General features: G+C 37.1%; 1 protein-coding gene across 16 annotated transcripts in view; it reads left to right on the forward strand.

Moving 5' to 3' along the window:
• Window positions 1-20,409, forward strand: part of ST7 (suppression of tumorigenicity 7) — a 235,529-nt gene that overhangs the window by 125,350 nt on the left and 89,770 nt on the right. For 12 of the 16 annotated variants that reach the window (XR_003516430.1, XR_003516429.1, XM_027573685.1 and 9 more), the window contains exons 3-7: window positions 4,722-4,881; window positions 14,135-14,189; window positions 14,832-14,947; window positions 16,840-16,915; window positions 19,102-19,170. Coding sequence is in view for 14 of the 16 variants with exons in the window: in XM_027573685.1 (XP_027429486.1) it covers window positions 4,722-4,881; window positions 14,135-14,189; window positions 14,832-14,947; window positions 16,840-16,915; window positions 19,102-19,170 (476 nt within the window). In the remaining 2 variants the exon portion in view is untranslated. The remainder of the gene's footprint in view (window positions 1-4,721; window positions 4,882-14,134; window positions 14,190-14,831; window positions 14,948-16,839; window positions 16,916-19,101; window positions 19,171-20,409) is intronic. The other 4 variants (XM_027573676.1, XM_027573674.1, XM_027573673.2 and 1 more) reach the window with 1 other exon arrangement.

The following is a 20,409-nucleotide window of genomic DNA, read 5'->3' on the forward strand; positions in this document are numbered from 1 at the left end:
GAAGCACTTAGCCAATTTCAGGCTGAGACATCATTGTATTTCCTGTGGGTTTAATGGAACTGGTGTGGAATTACTAGGGTGCCGCTGTATGGGAATCTTGAAGCATTTTTAAGTGTGGTGTAGGGTATAGGGAAGGCCCTGATTCACAAGAAGTGTTTTATATATAGAACATGCAGTTCAAGAAGAAGAGGGCTTATCGGCTAGGAAGAATCTAGGCATCTTCAGGGAAGACTCAGCTTTTAGGTTTGCAGGGTAGATGGAAGGGTCTTGTTTGTTTATCCCTTTGCCAGATTTTTGTTCCTTCCCGGTGGGAGAGTTGTACTTTAGGCCAGCTCCAAACCTGGATCTCCACCCCTAGTCCCAGTGCTTTTTGATCATTCTCTCTGCTTCTGCCAAATCGTATGGAGGAGGTCACAAGGCATTGCTAATGGGCTCCTTGACAAATGTGTCTTTATTTTAAATATAATCTGGGTCTCAAGTATAGTTTTTGGTCCTTCTGTCCTGCAAGGTATAGATCCAAACTACCACTTCAACTCTCACATTCCCAATTCCATCCCCACTCTCCTTATTCTCAGAAGGCAAGCCTTACCCACATCTCCACTGAGATCAGTGTCACCCACTTTATCCCTTTGTTGCCTTCTTACTGGTGAAACAGCTCATATCACACCCTATTTTCCAAAATAGACTGTTCCCCTCTATTCATTCATCCTTCCTTTTCTTCCTGTCTCAGGGCAAGAAATGGTAGGTTACCTTTTGAAGGCGGGGTGGGTGTGCTTTCTGGGCTCTTGGCATCATGCCTCTTGGTCATTTCTACTCTTTTGTATCTTTAATGTCTCTCTTTTTGCTGGATTCTTTACCCTTCCACAAATATGTGTAAGTCTATCTTTTTTATAACAAATAAAAAGAACACAAGAACTTTCATTGGTCCTGCTGTTGATTTAGACTATCTTCCATTAAAGCACTGGGCCAGCCCTTGTCATCCATCCGTTTAATTCTCCAACCGTCCATCCATCCAGTCTTGTAATCATTCATCTGTGTATCCATCCAACATTAACTGAGTGGTTACTGTGACATTATTTTGCATATCAGATAATTGAGCCCTAGAGAATCAGGAGAACCAAACAAAGTCACAAAACTTGGCTATCATGAATGTATTTGGGTTTTGAATTCAGCTAGATGGGAGGGCCACTGTTGATTTCCTAAATGCCAAGTCGAATGGATGCTTTTTAGTTCTCATCTTACTTGATCTGTATAATCTTTGGGGTGAAGCATGAGTTGGAAAAAAAGCACTAGAGGGATTATGCATTTAAGACTATGAAATAGTAAATTTATATTTTAATTCTATGGTTGTCAGATTAAAACCTGTTTTATTCCACTGAGGCATGCCCACTAAGCTACTAGCATGTGCAAGGACTAATTTTTAAAATCTAAATTTGTTTATGAGAGCTTTGCTGTTTACATTGTCGGTTATGCACCAGGGAGAAGAATTCAAAGTGACACCAAATATGTATGTGTTAAATAACACCATCTGCCCACTTGGATCTGTGCAGATATTTAAAAATACTGTGAGGTGCTGGCCCAAAGCCTGTCATGTTTCGGGGTAAGGGGCAAATTATTTTGCTAACCCCAAATTAAAAGACTTAGTTTGAGGTTTAAGAGGGCTTCAAGTCCTTTCCTACTTTCTTTTGCTAGTTGCTCCTTCAACACGTATTAGAGTCCCCAGTACCCTATGGGAACATTCGTATAGTACAAAGAAGGACCATGATAGATAAGAAGCCCCATCTACTGCTGTGAAAAAGACAGGCCTGAGAAGACCCTCCCCGACCCCCCCAAATAGCTGCATGAATAACCCAGTCTTTACTGAGATCTGTTAATCCTGCGTTAGAAATACTGGGTGGAAGGTCTGTCTCCTATTATAATGCAAATACCTCATTAATATGAATCATTTAGAATAAATTATCCAGTCCCACTTGAGTGACTACTTCTGGATTGGTTTTGATAGCTGAGAAAGCAAAGGGACAGTGGAGTCATCAGAAGGCACTAGGAAATAAAGATTTGAAAGGGGAAATGATAGGCTACATCTGTCTGTGTTTCAATGCGCAACAGAGTTACAAAAAGATGTCTTCTTATAGAGCCCTGGTGAGATTAGTGGCACAGAACTGTGGCTTTAGGCTGAGCAGCTACTTAATTTGCTGTGTGACTTTGGTCATTCCTCATTCTTTATTTTTTTTTAAGATTTTATTTATTTATTTGACAGAGAGAGACACAGCGAGAGAGGGAATACAAGCAGGGGGAGTGGGAGAGGGGGAAGCAGGCTTCCCACTGAGCAGGGAGGCCGATGCGGGGCTTGATCCCAGAACCCTGGGATCATGACCGGAGCTGAAAGCCGGATGCTTAACTGAGCCACCCAGGCGCCCCCATTCCTCATTCTTAAATGGAGTTAGTGCATGGTCCTTTAAGATCCCTTTTAGTACTGACATTCTGTGATTCTTCTGCAGAAACTGAGAAATCTGGAGTTCCAAAGTGTGTGTGTGTGTGTGTTGTGATGGGTATAGGCTACGTCAAGAGCAACCTGTGAGAGGCGCTGTGGTCTGTGGCATGGACTGGTGGTATCAGGGGCCACATGTGCATTATATAACCCCGGAGCACAGCTCTTGACTGGTGTGGAGCACTTCCTGTATGTGACTGTGAGTGAATGAACGAAGGCCTGGCAGGTGCCCAGCAGCATAATATAGAAAGCCGAGCAAAGGCTTAGGGCAACAAAAGCTCTCCGCCACAGTGATTGAGAGCCATTGCCCGTTCTGTGCCCAGTGTTCTTGGGTTTCTTGGAGCCTCCTTCTCTTCTAATAAAGGCGAAGCCACGGATCTCTTAAGGGCTTTGTTGGGTGGGCAGAACTGAATGGTGAGCAGTACCCTTTTTCACAATGATTTCTTGGCGTTCAGCCTACAACTTAGTAACAGACAAGAAGATGCTGTACTGGCCTGAATCATAGACTAGTGAGAGTGGAGTGCATCAGTATGTCAGGTGATGTGATGTCAGGTCCTGTGCAGGAGAGGTATATATATCATCAGTATAATAAATGGTAGCTCTGCTATTACTTTTGAGAACAAAACATGTAATGGGCATTGAACTGGGGATTTTACATGGGGATTGAAACTAGGTGTTTTACATGGCTGTGAAAATGGAGGACCCTTGAGGATAAAGAATGAATATGATTTCCACTTTAGAATTGAAGAAACTGATGTTCAAATAGGTGAAATAACTTGCCTGAGGTTACAGACTCCTTGGATTCATGGTTTGTAAATTTATCATTCTTGAGCTTTGTTCTTCAAGCAAGATCCCTTATTCCTAGCATTCCAAATGTTATAGACTAGTTCTGTCCCTTTTTAGCTTTCATATCAGATTCTCTTCCCTGTCTGCCCAGTGAAGTTACTTGAATGTCTTAACACATGAAAATTCATATAGTCAGAGGGGTAACTTTTTGGAATTAAGTTAAAGTTGTCATAGAATTGGAAACATTTGGTTTAATTGATGCCTCCTTCTGGTCATTCATAGATGTTCTTTTTGTCTTAAAAAAAGGTGTGTTGGTTTTTTTTGTTTTTTTGGTAGAGCAGAAGAGAGAAAACATTGATTTTTAAATAATAGCCCGAAGTCCATTCCAGAGTAGGTAACAAAATCTTGTTTTTTGTAAGCATAAAGGTAATTAATTCTATGTTAGTTCCACATTCTGTATTATATTATAAAAATATGGTATAGTTAATCCTATGAGACTCTGGGATATAGTTGATTTTTAAATTTCTTCTGTGTGATGATTTGTGGCTGCTTAAGGAACAAATCCCCAATCAGGCAGGGAGGAGAAGAAAGAATGTAGGAGAGAGCAGCTTTGAACAGTGGTAGGAAAGTGTTCGCTGGAGGGACCAAGGGGCCAGGGAAGCAGGCTTGGGGAAGGTCGCTTGCTTTCCCAGTGCTTAGAAGTCATGATTGCAGCCTAGTCATATGAGTGTTATTGCTTCTTTCCTTTTATTAATGAAAATTATCTCTTTTCTCCTTGGCAATGCATGGTATATAATAATTGGTAAGCTGGTGAACTAGGAAACCTTAATGGTGTTCAACAGATGCTTATGTTTATAAAGCACTTCTTAGCAGGTGGGACATTGCTAAGTCTCTCAGTAGTGGAGTACCATCCATACAAGAAATGGGATGCCTTTCATTCTTTCTGTAAAACCAGCATTTCTCTAAGGAAATGCTTGTTTTTAAAATAAAAATAAAATTTTGCTATCTTAAAAATTTTATGCAGATATGGCTTTATCAGAATGTAAGGTGCCAAGAATTGGAATATTTCATAAGCCATACTTCTAAAACTTGCTTATTTGTATACATTTCTGGAGTTGTCTTTCAGCCATGGTGATTTTGTTAGAATATTATGTAAATTTGGAGGAAAATAATATTGAGCAGCTCTTAACAGTGTTCTTTTATCCATGATTGTAGTTGTGGATTTTCTTTGACAACTAGTATTAAGTGGAGGGAACTACATTGAGAATTTAAAGTGTAATTGGTATTTTAATTTTATTAAACTCTTTGATTTTTAGAATAAAGCAAAATTTTTGGAGTAAAAATTAAGTAGATGTAATTAGTAGATGCAGCATATTTCATGGGCATGTGTACAAAATCACGAACAGTAACAAGGACCATAATCACTCTTAAAATTTTTCTATTCTAGATATTTGAATGGTGGTATTTTCGCAAGTATGGGACATCATTCATTGAACAAGTCTCAGTAAGCCACTTGCGCCCCCTCCTGGGAGGGGTTGACAACAACTCCTCCAACAATTCTAACTCCAGCAATGGGGACTCAGATTCCAACAGGCAAAGTGTCTCAGGTATGGAAAGTACTTCAGCTTGAACATGATTTGCTTATTTTTACTAAATTATTATGACTATAACGCAGTAATAATGTTGTTATTTAAATATTAGTCTCCGGAGAAAAATGCAGTTTATTTTCCTAAGGTGTTGACAGCTTCTACCAGGGAAATAGAATATAAGCATCACAAGGAAGGGAAATATTTATTTTACTTTTTCTCCAATTTGGTTTAGCTAAGGATCATTTATATAGGTCGGTATTCCCAGCCTGAGTCTCTGGGCTCCTTGTCCCTAGTTTCTCGAACTTTATTGAATGTGTCCGTTCTCTTCCATGCTAACTGCAGAACCTTCTGTCTAACTAGATGTGATCACATCACTCCTTTGCTTACAAGGCTGCCTTGGTTTCCATTCCACTGAAGATAAAGCCCAGATTCCTTAGCATAGCATAAGCTGCTTTCACCTTTCTTGCCAGCTTTGACTTCAGTCACAATCCTGTCCCTCTCCTTTTCATTTCTAGAACATGCCATGTTTTCTCAAGGCCCTTTTCCTAGAAGTCTGTCTCCCTCTCTCGTGCATTTGCCCCAGCTTTTTGTAACCCAGCTCCAGGGTTACTTTTGTAACCCAGCTCCAGGGTTACTTCCTGGGAAGCCTTCTCCGATAGGTTGTACAATATCTCTCCACCTTTGTTGACTTGTAACATTTCTATCTTTAGCAACATTTATCAAATCGCACTGTAATGTTTAAGCAGGCTGCTTTATTGCAGTATTTCTAGCATTTTGCACAGTGTCTGCTCCATCATTGAAACTCAGTGAATGAACAAATAAGTGCATGCAAGGCCTGTAATTTCTCCATTCATAAAAGAAGAGGGAAGAATATGGTCTCTTAGCTTGGTCTCTTTATCAGCTCATTAAACATTTCCTAAGTCACTAATATGAACCTGGCCTTATACAGGTTCTTATGAATATTATGATTGGAAAAAAAAGCCAAAGTCCTTGTCCTCATGGAACTCTCATGTCTACTGAAGGAGACACAGTGGTGAGTGCTGTGATTACATGAGGGAACACACAGTGCTATGGAAAACAAAGGAGGGGTTCCTGACCCAAACTGGAGGAAGAAGTTTGCTTCTTGAATGGGAGGGCACTAGTTCTGAAACTTGAAGGATGAAGAGGAAGAAATTAAGGAACTAGATTAGATCTTTTTTTTTTTTCTTTCTCCTAGAATAACTCAGTCTACTTTTCATAACTGTTTCGCCAGGTGATAAGCATCAAGGAACATTGCACATATATTTTATTCCTGTTGTTGATCTTGTGCCCTTTCAGTAGACCCTTTGCCAGCCATCTGTGAGTGGCAGGGGGCACCACCGGGTACACATTTTTTTTTTTTCATCCTAAAGGGTACCAGAGATGGCACCATTCAGGTAACAGAATTGTCTGGGACTTTGAAAACTTACCCATTTTGTGAAAGAAACAGAGAGTTGAGCAAAGTGAAACATTAACCACTATTCTGACAAGTGTAGCACATTATTCTAACGGGGGGTCTTGATCATTCAGCCATCGTCATATAAGACATTGTCGATAACTGCCCTCACTTTGCATCTGCTGTGAAGACCTCTTTTCCGATTAGAGTTACTGTAGTCTTTGGATGGTGTAAAACATTGTAGGAATAACAGATTAGAAATGGAAAGCAGCCTTATTTAAAGCCATTCTTCATTGTGAGTACATTTTTATTTGCATTAAAATTCTCTCTCTACCCAGTTTAAATTTCTTGACATCATTCCTTAATGCAGTGAAGAATTCTTCTTACTGTCACTATTATTTTGCTATCTCTCTTTATGGCTACCTTGAAGTAAACCTTATGCATTATATAAATCTTGGTGCTATTCTTAGTGCTTTTATGGCAGTTTTAAAAGGGAGGACCTAAGCCCTTTATAAAAATATATTAAAAAATAATAATCATGGAAATTCCCAGTTTTATTTGTACTGAGTTTTTACCTGGCTAAGAATGAGTTTTTGAATATCATTATTAATTCAGTTCCACTAGTATTTGCTGAATGTCTACTACTATGCATGCAATATTTCTATTCATTTCCTATGTAATAGATACAGCATTTATGATCTGATCTCATAACAATGTTCAAATAGTTACATTTAGCAAAGGGGAAATTACCTTATCTAAGTATATTTAGGGCTCAGTCTGCCCTCTTCTCCTTGACAGTTGGGTTTCTAAAATTGGGCTAACTCAGCTCAACAAACATGTATGCCGGTATGAAAGTACCAGATAACAGTGGGACTAATACTATTTTCCACTTCTCTTTTCCTGTAGTGATTTTTATTTTTGAATAAGAAAAATATTATTAAAGTACATTGTCTTTTATCTCTACTCTTAATCACTTTCTATTAAATAGTCTGGTTTCAACTAAGTAAAGGAAAAAGAAAGTCTAAAGCTGTGAGGGTAATTAATAATACATTTCTTAAAATAGAGGAATTTGTTTAACAATTCCTATTCCCTTAATAATATTAAAATGGCTGTTGCCTTAATAACAAAAGGGTGAATCTTTTGATTTTCTTGGAGAATGACAAGACAGCTCTTTGGTGAACCTTACATGAAATACAACATGGCTAACAAAGTCCCACAGATATTGGCAAAGGCGGTTTAATTGCTTATTTGAGAAAAATCATTGAAAAAGCTTCAAAAAACCCCTGAAAATACCAGTTACAAACATTGATCTATATGAAAACTGATAGTGTAGCTCTTTTCTTAAGGAATCATATCTTTTGATTAAGAGCTGAAAGACCTGGCCTACTTAAGAATGATTTGGGGTGGGGCACCTGGGTGGCTTAGTCATTAAGCATCTGCCTTTGGCTCAGGTCATGATCCCAGGGTCCTGGGATTGAGCCCCACATCGGGCTCCCTGCTCAGTGGGAAGCCTGCTTCTCCCTCTCCCACTCCCTCTGCTTGTGTTCCCCTCTCTCGCTATGTCTCTCTCTGTCAAATAAATAAATAAAATCTTTAAAAAAATGTATAAAAAAAAAAGAATGATTTGGGGTAGGGGAATGGGGAGTGGGAGGATTGTGATTGTTACAGGGTGGGCTGTCCATACCTTCTTTAACTTTTGTTTCTGTACAAATTGGCCTGAGTGCAGACTCTTTTAAAATCTGTAGTAATGTTGATCTGTGGATCAGAGAAGAAATGTAGCTAACTATAAAGCTTCTTAAGCTAGCCAAATTTTAGGTTGTTTGGCTTAGGTTAACATTTATGAGCATTTTACTTGTTTTGCTTTTTTTGGGAGCTAACCTGCCATTTTTCGTCATAAACCCTGCTCATGTATTTGCTATGTCACCATGTTCTCACTGCCATTTCTTAATTCAACTCAGCTTTTGAGCTGATGATGTATAGGGATTTAAAATGTGGCCAACTTCTCCCTGTCTGAAGGGAGGGGATTCTCAGGGACCAGTAATATTTCGAATTTGGGTTCATGGGAACATCCATTTGATAATTTGTCCTGTTCTTGAGTAAGGTGTCATAAAGACAAAGGTTGATAGCATTCATCTTCAAGATATTTGGAAAAGTACAGGGTGCTTCATCACATGAAAAGTATCCTTGTCAAAGTCAAGTTTAAATTCTCTGAGATACCATAGAACTGATCTTTAGATAAACTCTGGTTATAGTTGCTTCTCTTCCTGTCTCAAATAATTTCATTTTAGTCTCATTTAATCTTAATATATATCTTATATATGTACATAGTATATATGAGTATATATATAAGAAGCAGGTAGTGTTATTGTCTCTGTTATATGGTTGATAAAACTGAGGTACAGGCAAGTTAAGTCATCTGCCCAAGGTCAGTCCAAGGTCATATGGCTGGTAACAACCTAGGTGGTCTTGCTTTGAAGTCCAAAGTCTCAAGCCCCAACTAAAAAATTTAGTCTAGATCCTCTGTGAGGTCTATAAACTCAGTACTAATGTAATTACTAAACTGGTAAAGTAAATAATTTCATTAAAAACCTGTACTACCATACATGACATCATTACTTCAGAAGTGACATTAGCCAAACTTACTTAGAAACGGCTCACTGGTAGGATTGCTGATGGTTGAGAGCTCAGGCTCTGGGGTCAGACAGATGTTGCCCTAATCTTGGCTCCATCACTTACAGTGTGTGACCTTGGGTGAGTCACTTAACCTTCCTTCGTATCTTAATTTGCATACATGGTAGTAACAACAGTATCTGCTTCACAGAGTACTTTGAGGAATAAATGAGGTCATTCAGAAATAGCAAGTCAGAGGACAACCATCAGGCAGTGTCCTCCAGATGAACTGACTTCTTTATGAATATGATGGGGACCAGCCCCATGGAGTTATGGCTGTGGGTTCAATGAGGTTTACTCATCAACTCAGTGACTCACTTTTATGCCCAGTCCTTTCAGTGCTTGCATTTCAAATATATTCCTTGGCAAAATTGCAAATTGCTACATGTCCAGGACCTTTGGGGTTGCTCTTTAATCATCTGAATTAGGGGAACTCAGTTGTCGTTGCCACATCTATATGTGTTGAAGTGATTCTTTTAGCCAATGCTTATTACATCTTTTAAAATCTTTTGCTACTAAAATTTATGTTTTAGTATAGATCTGATCTCCAGTTGAATGGTGAAAATGCCTAAAACAGTTTTAGTCCCTGGTGAACATTTATTTAATAAACTTACTTCACAATTTCCACATTATTTGGTTGAGTTGATTGACTTAGGTCAGAAATAATGAGAAATGTATGAGAGATACAATAAAGATTTAATCATCTCAGCAATACTTGGAGTAGTACACTCTCTTGAATAGAGCAGATCAATAAAAATGGTCTTGAAACTCATCATTTTTTATACCTAGTCTCATTCTGTGGAATTTGAGGGAATAACATATTTGTTGAGTTGAAGGCTACCTACATGTTACTTTGTGCTTTTACTACTACTTATTAAACTTCCAAAAGAATTATTTCAAAGGTTATGAAAACAACTAAAGCCTAATTACTTAAGAAAATGGATAGTGTTACTCTTAATGATTAAGAATAACTTGTATGAAATAGAGAATTGGGTATTCATTTGTGAGATATCAAAGCTAATAAATATATGGCAGAATCATGTGTCAGACATTGACTGACAGTGGGGTTAATCTTGATTGTCATAATACATCTGATGAAATTTTATCTAGGGCCCTTTTCTGTTGTACTTTGGAACCAAAATGTTTAAAAGTATTGTTTAAAAGTGCCTAACATTTCCCCAGAGGAGTTTTTGAAACTGTTTTTCTAGTGGAAAATTTAATCGATGAAGTCATAGGATTTTTGAAATATGATGTTGCAGGATAATGGGTCTGTTGCATACAGTGGGTGGTTGTTGGTTAGTCCGGACACCAGCCCTTAATCTCATTTACTATGAACTGTGGGGAAATTACACAGCTTTTCTATGCTTTACTCTTCTGTAGAAAGGGCCTACTATAGGCCCCTTATTAGTGTATGTAAGGAATATAGATAACTTGAGCTTTAAAACTTCTTCTAGAAAGGCTCCATGAAAATCAGGTTGTTAACTAGGACAAAGGTTCCTATTGCTGCTATTTGTAATAATAATATTACCATCATTATTAGATTTTAGATTCTGGGAAGAGGTGGTAACTTTTTAGTAAAACAAATCTTCCTAGGCTATGAATTAATAATTTATATATTTGAAGGCCCTAGAAGTGAAGATTTTATCTTTTTTTTTTTAATTTTTGGGACGAGAGGTTCTCAGAGTTAAATGAATTGGATGTAGAGAATAATATTTTCTTATGTGAATAAAAGCTCTGTGACTTCGGAGCCTCTTGGTTTTTCTGAGAATTAAGTTCTCTTTTTCTTTGAGGACTGTGACAAAGGGAAAGTCTGTGGTTCTGTCTGCATTATTCCTTCTGTAGAGCTTCTTCAGCTGGATGCCCTTTCTATTTTTCTACCAAGGCTGTAAGCTCCTCTTTTTTTTTTTTAATTTAATTTTTTAAATTTAATTTAATTTTGTTACCCAGGGTCCAGCCTCAGACTAATGCAAAATAGCCATTCTATATATGTTTAGACCACACAGTCCTGTGAGTGGTGGGGTGGGGATTCTAGAGGAGTGACTGAGTACAAAAGGCATGATATAACTGTCACTGGGATGGCAAGTTTTAGTAGGGAATGGTGAGAGGGAAGGCTGAAGACAAGATTGGTGCTTGATTTTAGAAGTCCTTGGTGGCAGTAAGAATGATTATTTTTTTTTATTTTCTTTGTCTCCCACATAAAAACTTATAATCATCCTGTTATCACAAAGGGGGAAATCTGTTCTGCAGACTTGGGGAACTAAACAAGTACTATTCCAATATTTATTGCTTCTCTTCCTCTTGAACTACATTCCTTCATGCATGCTGAGGTCTGAATACGTCTGTCAGGATTTGTAGATTGAGACTCTTCTGTGGGCTGCTACAGATGGAACCATAGACAGTATGTTTGTTGTATTGGGGCATGTTTTTAATTGGACTATTAATGTCAGCAAGCCCTTGATGGAGTCCCTGTCAACTTTTAGGTCTTCTAAAGGGCACTGAAATTGTTGATATTAATGGAGAATGCAAATTTCCTTTTGGAAGTAAAATTTTAATTCTGACTTAAAGAATTTATTCCTCAAAGACATGAATAAGGTAAGAAACTGGACCTCATGTGGAAAAACTTTTACCCTCTGGATATCTGAGTTGAACTTCTTGACTTAAATCTTCACATTCTAATACATTTGGCATTTACAACCTCTGTCCATATCACGAAACCATCAGGCAGTCTGATATTTATGGGTTATGTACTCTAGAGTAATTCCAGACTGAGTTTTTGTAGTAGTGGTAAGATTATGAAACAGAGTAGCAAAGAAGAAATTTAACATAGCTGTGACCTAATTTGAGGTAAAACTTTGATGTGTTCATATTCGACCTCTAGTTGCTTATTTCTTTAAAAAAATTATTCCGGTTTTGCACCAGTTTGAAGGATATAGCTAATGAAGACATTTCTTATATAGTTCTGTGTCACATATTTTTTCTCATTCAGAATATTTTACATCTATTAAAGTTACTTAGATCCTCATTTCTAAGTTTCAGAGATAGTTAAAGAAACTGAATACAGACCACATGTATGACACTAATATTAGCAGTGACTTTTTTAAAAGTTCAGTTTTCTGTTACAAGCCGTAAAAACATTTCAAAATGTTTGCGGCACCCCCTGCCGGCTATATTGTGGCACTTCCTAAATGAATATCGCATCTTTAGATACTGCTCAAAAATACTTTAGGTATATACACCATCTCTCTTGCAGTCATTTTTATTTAGAAATAATTTCATTTGTATCCAACATATAATAGAATTGAAATATTAGTTGAAGACATTTTGCTTTATAGTTTGTCAATTGATATTTGAACAGTGCTTGTCCTTCGAGGCAAATAGAATAATGTATTCACTGGAGACAAATTATTTGCCATAACCTTTTTACTAATATTTCAGATGAAATTCAGTGGGGCAGAGGCATCTCCCCAAATGCTTCCATTTTCTTGCAGATAATTCCACCACGAGCATCCTTTGTACATAAATATGTGTGCATGTTTGTTATATGCTAAATTCTGACCTTGCAATATCCATAATGCTTTAAGAAGAGCACTTAGGATCTTAAAAGACAACCTCTGAGGAGATGGTGGGAATGATGGTTGTTTAGCTCACTGGTGTGATTCAAGCCATGAGCTCTGATCGAGTTCATTAGTGACCCCTCTAAGGGCCTTTACATCTGGAAAAAGAGTAATTATTTAAGAAAAGCATAATTTTCTAGTTAGTATCATATGAAGTGACAGCCATTGAATTTCAGTTTCTCAGGAACAAAATTCAAAGATGCTGAACTAAGTGAGCAAAGATCATTTCCTAAATGTCGAGTTAAGCTAAGTGTCAGAAAATTTACTGCCATTATTTATAAACATTGAGCAAATTTTAGACAAGCTCCAGTCTTAATTTAAAGATAAATTTATCTTCTTCAAATGAAAACATGTCTTCCTGTTATATGTATACCCTTCGTTCACTATTTTAACAAGAATGTATTGAGATTACACACAGTGTTTCTATAGTGTTTTATGTTCTTCATTTTCATGCTGTATTGTAATAGTGCTTTGCTTGTTTGTTTTCCCCATTGAGTGCTGAGTGCTCATTGGATGGATGGATGGATGGTTGGATGGATGGATGGATGGATGGATGGGTGGCTGGGTGGAAGGCTGGATGTTGCATATAATAGGACTGAGAATCTTAATGAATCACTCATGGCCTTTAATGTTCTTTTGATTTCTGCAATAATCGTTCACTTTTGTATATATATGTCTTTGGGTGTGTTTTTTGGTGGACTACACACACACAGATATTTTAAGTACTGTTAACTGATTTTATTTTCTAATAAAACATTATTCATTCAAAGAAATGTATTCTGAATCAGTAGAAAGCCTTAATCATAGGCTGTTTAAAAAGAATTGTAGCTTATTAGCCACACACTTATAAGATAGTCTTAAAAATTAATGATTGACTTTTCTAAGTCCTGTGGTTCTAAATTTCTGCAGTCTTTGTATAAGAAAGATGTATAATCTATTAGTACATGCTAGAATTGTAATATTAGTATAATGGTTAATACATGTATCTATATAAGCAAATAGTGTTAATGCTTACAGTTTCATAGCATTTCTCCCTAAAATAATACCTTTATTAATTTTCTAATTACTACTTTATGGCAATGTAAAAAGCAATCTGGTGAATTATTACAAGATCAGTATTAACAAAGACCCTAAATAAAAATCTTGCATATTATACTCTAGAGCTTAAGTTAGGCTTATTTAGGAGTTATTTTAAGATATATTTTGGAGTAATAGAAAGTAGTTTTACTTCTACCTATACCTTCTACCTGTAATTTTAGAAGTAAATTCATAGAATTTGTTTAGACCTCTTGATGACTACTGAGGTTATGAATTAGCTGATTTTGGCTTATACCTTAATTTAGCAAATGAGGAAACTTAGGCCCAGAAAGATTAGGAGAAACTTTCCAAAGTCCTGGTGCCTGAGCTATGTTTCCTGATTTAGCTACTCAGAGTTTTTGCATATTGCTTCCCATGTAGAGGATAGAGAATAAAATTATCTTATCAAATGGCCAGGAAGGGTGGTTTGCTGAATTAATTAGCTTGTAATGTCTCTGGACTATGTGTAACATTTTCATATTTCTCTTTGTTGCAGAATGCAAAGTATGGCGAAATCCACTAAATTTATTTAGGGGTGCTGAATATAATCGGTAAGCGTTTTGACAGGTTGGGAAACAAATGGGTCTAGTTCAGAGAGTAGACAGCAGCAAATGCTTTTGCTGGTTCATTTAGGGGTCATTGTAACAGTCTGGATAGTGCTTCTATTTTTTGATACAATCCGCAAATGTTTTGATTTTTCTGTTTTATAAATATTTTTGGGATTGGAATTGGGATAACATATAAAGATGTGTAGTTTTTAGAAATTTTCTATTGCAGTTATTCATTTCATTATGCATTATACAATCAAAATATTTTGAAGTTTACCTAGAACATGGTTATGAAGATGTCACAGAAGTTATGTTGGAATTTAATTTTGCAGAGTAATTAGGCATATCAGAATTTTCATGGCTTTTGAAAAATGTCTATTCATGATATAATTAGGGAAAGTTTTCATTAGCTAGTGCTAGTAAAATTTTTAGACAAAAATATAGAGGAAAATGTTTACTTCTTTCCTGCTGATATACTTCCTAAAGGGAGAACAGGATGATTAAAAATTTTTTTTTCATTCATTGGCAAAGCTGTTTTAATATTCTAGTTAATGTTTTTCTAGTTCAACTCCTATGCAGCTTAATATTTTGTAGGTCTTGCTTTCTTCTCTCAAAGTGTCTGACCATCTATTTCCCCTTTACCAGGTATACTTGGGTGACAGGACGAGAGCCTTTGACTTACTATGACATGAATCTCTCTGCCCAAGACCACCAGACATTCTTTACTTGTGACTCAGACCACCTCCGTCCTGCAGATGCAAGTATGGACAATCTTTTATTATTTTTTTATTTTTAATTTTTTAAAATAGTTTATTTATTTATTTGACAGAGAGAGAAGCACAGCAAGAGAGGGAATGCAAGCAGGGGGAGTAGGAGAGGGAGAAGCAGGCCTATGGCCAAGCAGGGAGCCCGAAGTGGGGCTCGATCCCAGGACCCTGGGATCATGGCCTGAGCCAAAGGCAGATGCTTAACGACTGAGCCACCCAGGCGCCCCTGGACAATCTTTTAGATGGTTGCTGAATGGAATGGCTTTTTGGTTTAAGTACTTAAGGTTACTCCTTTTAGAATATCTGCTCTACAAAAACCCCAATATATAAAATATTAAATTGAAGATTGACTAGTGGAACCCAGAATTCTGATACTTAAATAAAGGATTTATCATAATGAAGTATCAATGTAGAGGTTGTTATAATTTAAAATACCCTTTAGAAAAATATACTGACATTGGATTTACATATTTTAAAGAAATATAAATCTTATATAAGGCTAACTAAATCCTTGGTTGAGGTAGGATGAAGGGTCATGTCTCTTTGATGATATTATAATTAGAAATTGGGGATTCAGTGAATCCAAATGATAAATGAATATATTGTAGTGATTTGTATGCCTATTTATAGGTTCACTATCACTGAATGGGGGCATGGCTTTAGCTATTAGAATCCATATTTGTTTTCCATCCTAGTAAAGGCTTTGTTTGGCATGCATTTCACATTGTTTGAGGTCCAAATAATTCCACTGATACTGTTTATATTACCAAAATTAAATAGGTAAAAAAAATCTTTAAAAAGGGGAATATGTACATGCACCTAAGAAACTAACTTAGAGTATACATATTTATAAAACAAATATGGAGATTGTTGCTCTTTTTTTAAAGTTACTCCTTGCCATGGTGGAACATAAATATTCCAGGCATTGAGCTTTCCACAATATATATAAAAACTGCTCTGGTATATGAAAACTGTGTTTGCAGCAAACTCTGGGAACAGATAGACATGTTAAATAAAAGGCTAAAGCACTTTTTTTTTTTTCCCTGATCCAACTCCTAATTCTTCAAATGGTTTTATTTATTTATTTATTTAAAGATTTTATTTATTTATTTGAGAGAGAGGATGAGATAGAGCATGAGAGGGGGGAGGGTCAGAGGGAGAAGCAGACTTCCTGCTGAGTAGGGAGCCTGATGCGAGACTTGATCCTGGGACTCCCGGATCATGACCTGAGCCGAAGGCAGTTGCTTAACCAACTGAGCCACCCAGGCACCCTCTTCACATGGTTTTAAAATGTCCTAATACCCAGAGCCTGTAGCGTTCAGGAAAATGATCAATAGAAATTATGTAGTGTCTAAGTAGAAGGAAGAGATTAGTAGCACTCTCATCTCAAAAGGGGTAAAATAATATATGTTTCTTAACAACAAATGACACGAATGAGCAAAAGAAATATTAAATCTCTTTTAGAATGTCTTATCTTTAAGAAACCTTAGTCAGTGTGGTGAGCATAGCATAACATGTAGACTTGGAGAATCACCATGTTATACACTTGAAATTCCTGTAACATTGTATATCAACTAATACTTCAGTAAAAAAAAAAAAATCTTGATCAAGATTAAGTCTCTAAAATTATAGACCATGGGTTAGTCTATAAGATTTAGATCTGTAATTTTATGAGCTCAAGAAAGGTTTTATATCATCTACTGAAGGACAGTGGAATAGCAAATTAGAATATTTGTGTGACTTTGGAGATTTGGGCTGACTTTTTTGGTAAGTGAAATACTGTCTTGTATTCAAGCTGAAAGCTATTAATTTAACTATTGTCCCATGTTGAGTCTTCCAAATTATGTGTATTGATGGACTTGCTTTTTTCTCTTTTTCTAAAATAGTAATGCAGAAAGCCTGGAGAGAAAGAAACCCCCAAGCTAGAATTTCTGCAGCTCATGAAGCCTTAGAGATAAATGAGTAAGTGGGGGAAAATCTTGCTTTTAAAAAGGAAATCTCATCCTTTGCTGAATGTATTCAGTTGCCATTAATAGAATACTTAAGTTAAATTATGCATTTGAACTTGAGGATTGTTTTGGGACTTATTAATTTGTCAAAAAATTTTTTTGTGAAGGACATCCATGTGATGATGGTGGTTTTAGTCATCTTAGAGAGCAATTCAGTGGTTTTGCTATGACCCTAACTTAAATAGCTTCCAAGGGCTATTCCAAGGCTTCCAAGCCCTTTTAAGGACTACCTGTGGGATATTGTAAGGACATAAAATAAATACAGTTCTTTACGTATCTAAAACATATTGACAGGGAGATTTTATTCAGATGTAGAATGCTCATCTCTGCCATCATATTTTTTAGGTAGAGCTTCTGCTAGTGGGGAAAAGAGAACAAAAACATAAGGTGAAAAAAATTGCACTTTAAAAGTATTTCAAGATCAAGACAAAGATAAGACGAAATGCTGTCGTTAGTGTTGTCAAACATGCTGTGGGTTACCAAGGAAGGCTGGGAAATATCTTCTGGAGATCTCAGAAAATGGGAAAGATTCTTAAAATTGGAGTCATAAAATCTCAGGGTTGGCAGAGGCCTTAAAGGTCATTTAGCTCAACCACCCATCTGGTGTTTGAATCACCTCGACACTCTCCCTGCCAAGTGGTCATTGTTAAACTATTTTATGATTTTTTTGAAGAAGGTTACAGAATCTTCATTGGAGGTCTTAGAAAAAAAGATTCACTTGAGAGTTGGAAATCCTGCCATTGTAACCTGTTGATCTATTTGGTTTCTGATTCTGTCATACAACGTATTTATTTTCCAGTTTCTTGTCATCTACAAATTTGATATGCCTGCCTTCTGTGTGTCATCCATGTTTCTGATAAAAATGTCAGGATCAGGGACAGAACCCTGTGACATGACATCTACAGACTATCCTCCAGGTTCATGTCTTCATGACTCATCATCCCTTGGTATTGTTCAACCAATTACTAAGCCACCCAAGTTACACTGTGACTCAGCTCATATTTCTGCATTTTGATCTTAAGAATGCCAGTTGTAGCTATGGATCTTTATTGTGTAGTAAATTCTTTAAAGTGAATTAAGCTAGCACAACCTGATTTATTTATTCTTAGTGAATTAAAGCTAGCTTCTATTTTCACTACTTTCTTTTAAAAGTGCTTGGAGACCATCCCTTTAATAATCCATTAGAATATCTTTACAAATCACTGTTCTGTAGTTTGGGAAGTCTGCCTTCTTCCCTTTTTGAACATTTTTACTGCATTTGTCATCTCATCTTCTAGCACCTGTCTATTCTTTGTGATTCCTTAACTATCCACAGAGAACACTTCCCTGCCTGTGGGGTCTGGTTGGCTTCCTGGGATTTGCCTATCCCAGTACAGTAATTCATTTAGGATAGTTCAGTTATTTGCTATCTTACATCTTTTTACCCATGTTAGAGTTTAATTTCTTCTCCCTTTTTCAGCCCGACAATCATGCTCCTTGATAGAGAAGCCAGGAAAAAAATAGGAGTTACGGAGTTTTGCTTTCTCTTTATTATCTGCTGTTACTAACTACAAACTTTTCTTGTTTTCATGTGGTTGTTGTGTTGTTTGTCTTTTTTGCTTATTTATTTTTGCGATGGTTGTAGAGAAATGGGGGTGGTAATAGGGCTTTAAAAGTAATTTAAAAACAGGGAATAGATGGTTGTCTTTAGCATTTTGTTGTGTCTTTATTTTGCTTTGCAAGCTTCAGCTAATTTGGAATTTTAGCTCTCCTGACATTATTCTTACTAGCTCATTCCACTCTCTTGTAGTCCTTCATTACATGCCCTCTTTCCATCTTTTTTTACATGTCCTTTAAGAATCTGACCTTGTGAGAGATCTCTGTGCAGCCATATTGGTTACTTAATTGTCACCCCTCTTTTCTTCCTGAGAGGCTCATTTGTGACTACGGTGATAGTTGGACATTTGGAAGCTGCCCGACCCTCTTAAACCATTTTTTTCCTTCAGAGTCTCATGCCATTGATTCATACCTCTTTTCTTTGAAGTTTTTGAAGTCCACATTACCCTCTCTGATTATCCTGAATCCAAAATGACATAGTAACTCTCTCTGAATGTTCCTATCAATTTTCATTTCACCAACTATTTTTTTCTTCTTGGTCAGAATTAGGTCCAGAGTTGAAGTTCCCCTAATTGCTTCCTCTACCATCTGGGAGATAAAATTGTTACCAAAGTAAGTCAAGAACCTGTCGGGTGCCCTACTTCTAACCAAATGAGACTTCTTCTAGCAGATATCTGGATGGTTGACACCCCCATCACCATACTTTCTTGCTTCTGTCTGTGTATTGTGTTGTGACAAGGATGCATCATCTATATCTTCCATCGAGCTGAGCCGTCGTTCTGTACTCCCCAACCATTAGCACTTCTATTGCTCTTTCTCCTTCACTCACAAGCTCTTAGCATGTTTCTACCCCAGACTCATGACTTTCCACATAGATATATGTTTTCTTGGCTAGTAGTGCTACTCTGCCTCTCCTCCTAAGAATACTATGTGAAATATAAATAAAGAAAGCACGTAACTTGCCCCCACCTGTCTTGAATTCCCAGCCCACTAACTATAATCTTATAGCTAATTCCTCTGATACTATATCCACCACTCAGTATTATAATCTCAGTTTTCACTTCATTACCCTTGACCCATATGTATATGTCAGCATCTGAAGCCTTAAGTAGTGCTTCCTGATGCCTGTCCCAGTTATTTTCTCTAGTGAATCGCTGGGCAGTTTCAGCATCATTATTGTTCTTTCTAAGTCCTATATCTGCTGCCCTCCATAGTAATTGGTTTTACAGCATTTTTCTGGGCATTTTTTCTCCCTACTGCCCCACATTGTGTTTAAAGCCCCATTGATCAGTCCTGCATGTAATTAGAGGGACTGACCAAAGAATTGACAAGACTCCTCCTCAAGGCTAAGATTAACTAGTCACCCCAAACCTCCCATTGGCTGTAAGTTCAGCCTCATTTTCCTAGCTGGGCTGTTGCAGTTTATGAATGGTAAAAGTAACATTTGGTTTCACTTTCTGTTTATTTTCTCTCTTGTGGTCTGATGGAGGTTCTGACAAGTAGGGAAATGACCACAAGAGAGGCAGTGGGGAGGAAGGAAAGCAGAGGGATCTAGGCAGTTTGGGACCTGTATGGTCGGCTCCGGCCTCACTGTTTCCTGTCACATTCCCTTTCTTTGGCAGTCGGGTTGTTCTGATATGATGGGGAAGGTTGAAATTTCCAAGAGTTCCCCTTGTTTGTTAGTTAACTGCTTATCCTTTCCAGCTTCCTAGCTTAGAGGTTGTTGAAAGGATTAAATGAGACGATGTATGTTGAGTGCCTGGTACAGTGCTTACTATATACTGAGCAACAGGTGGTGGTAGCTATTACTGTTAAAGGTGTGAGATGGAACTCTTGTTCGCTGCTGAGGCT

Source organism: Zalophus californianus, chromosome 12 (assembly GCF_009762305.2).
Source record: "Zalophus californianus isolate mZalCal1 chromosome 12, mZalCal1.pri.v2, whole genome shotgun sequence".
Taxonomy (NCBI): Eukaryota; Metazoa; Chordata; class Mammalia; order Carnivora; family Otariidae; genus Zalophus; species Zalophus californianus.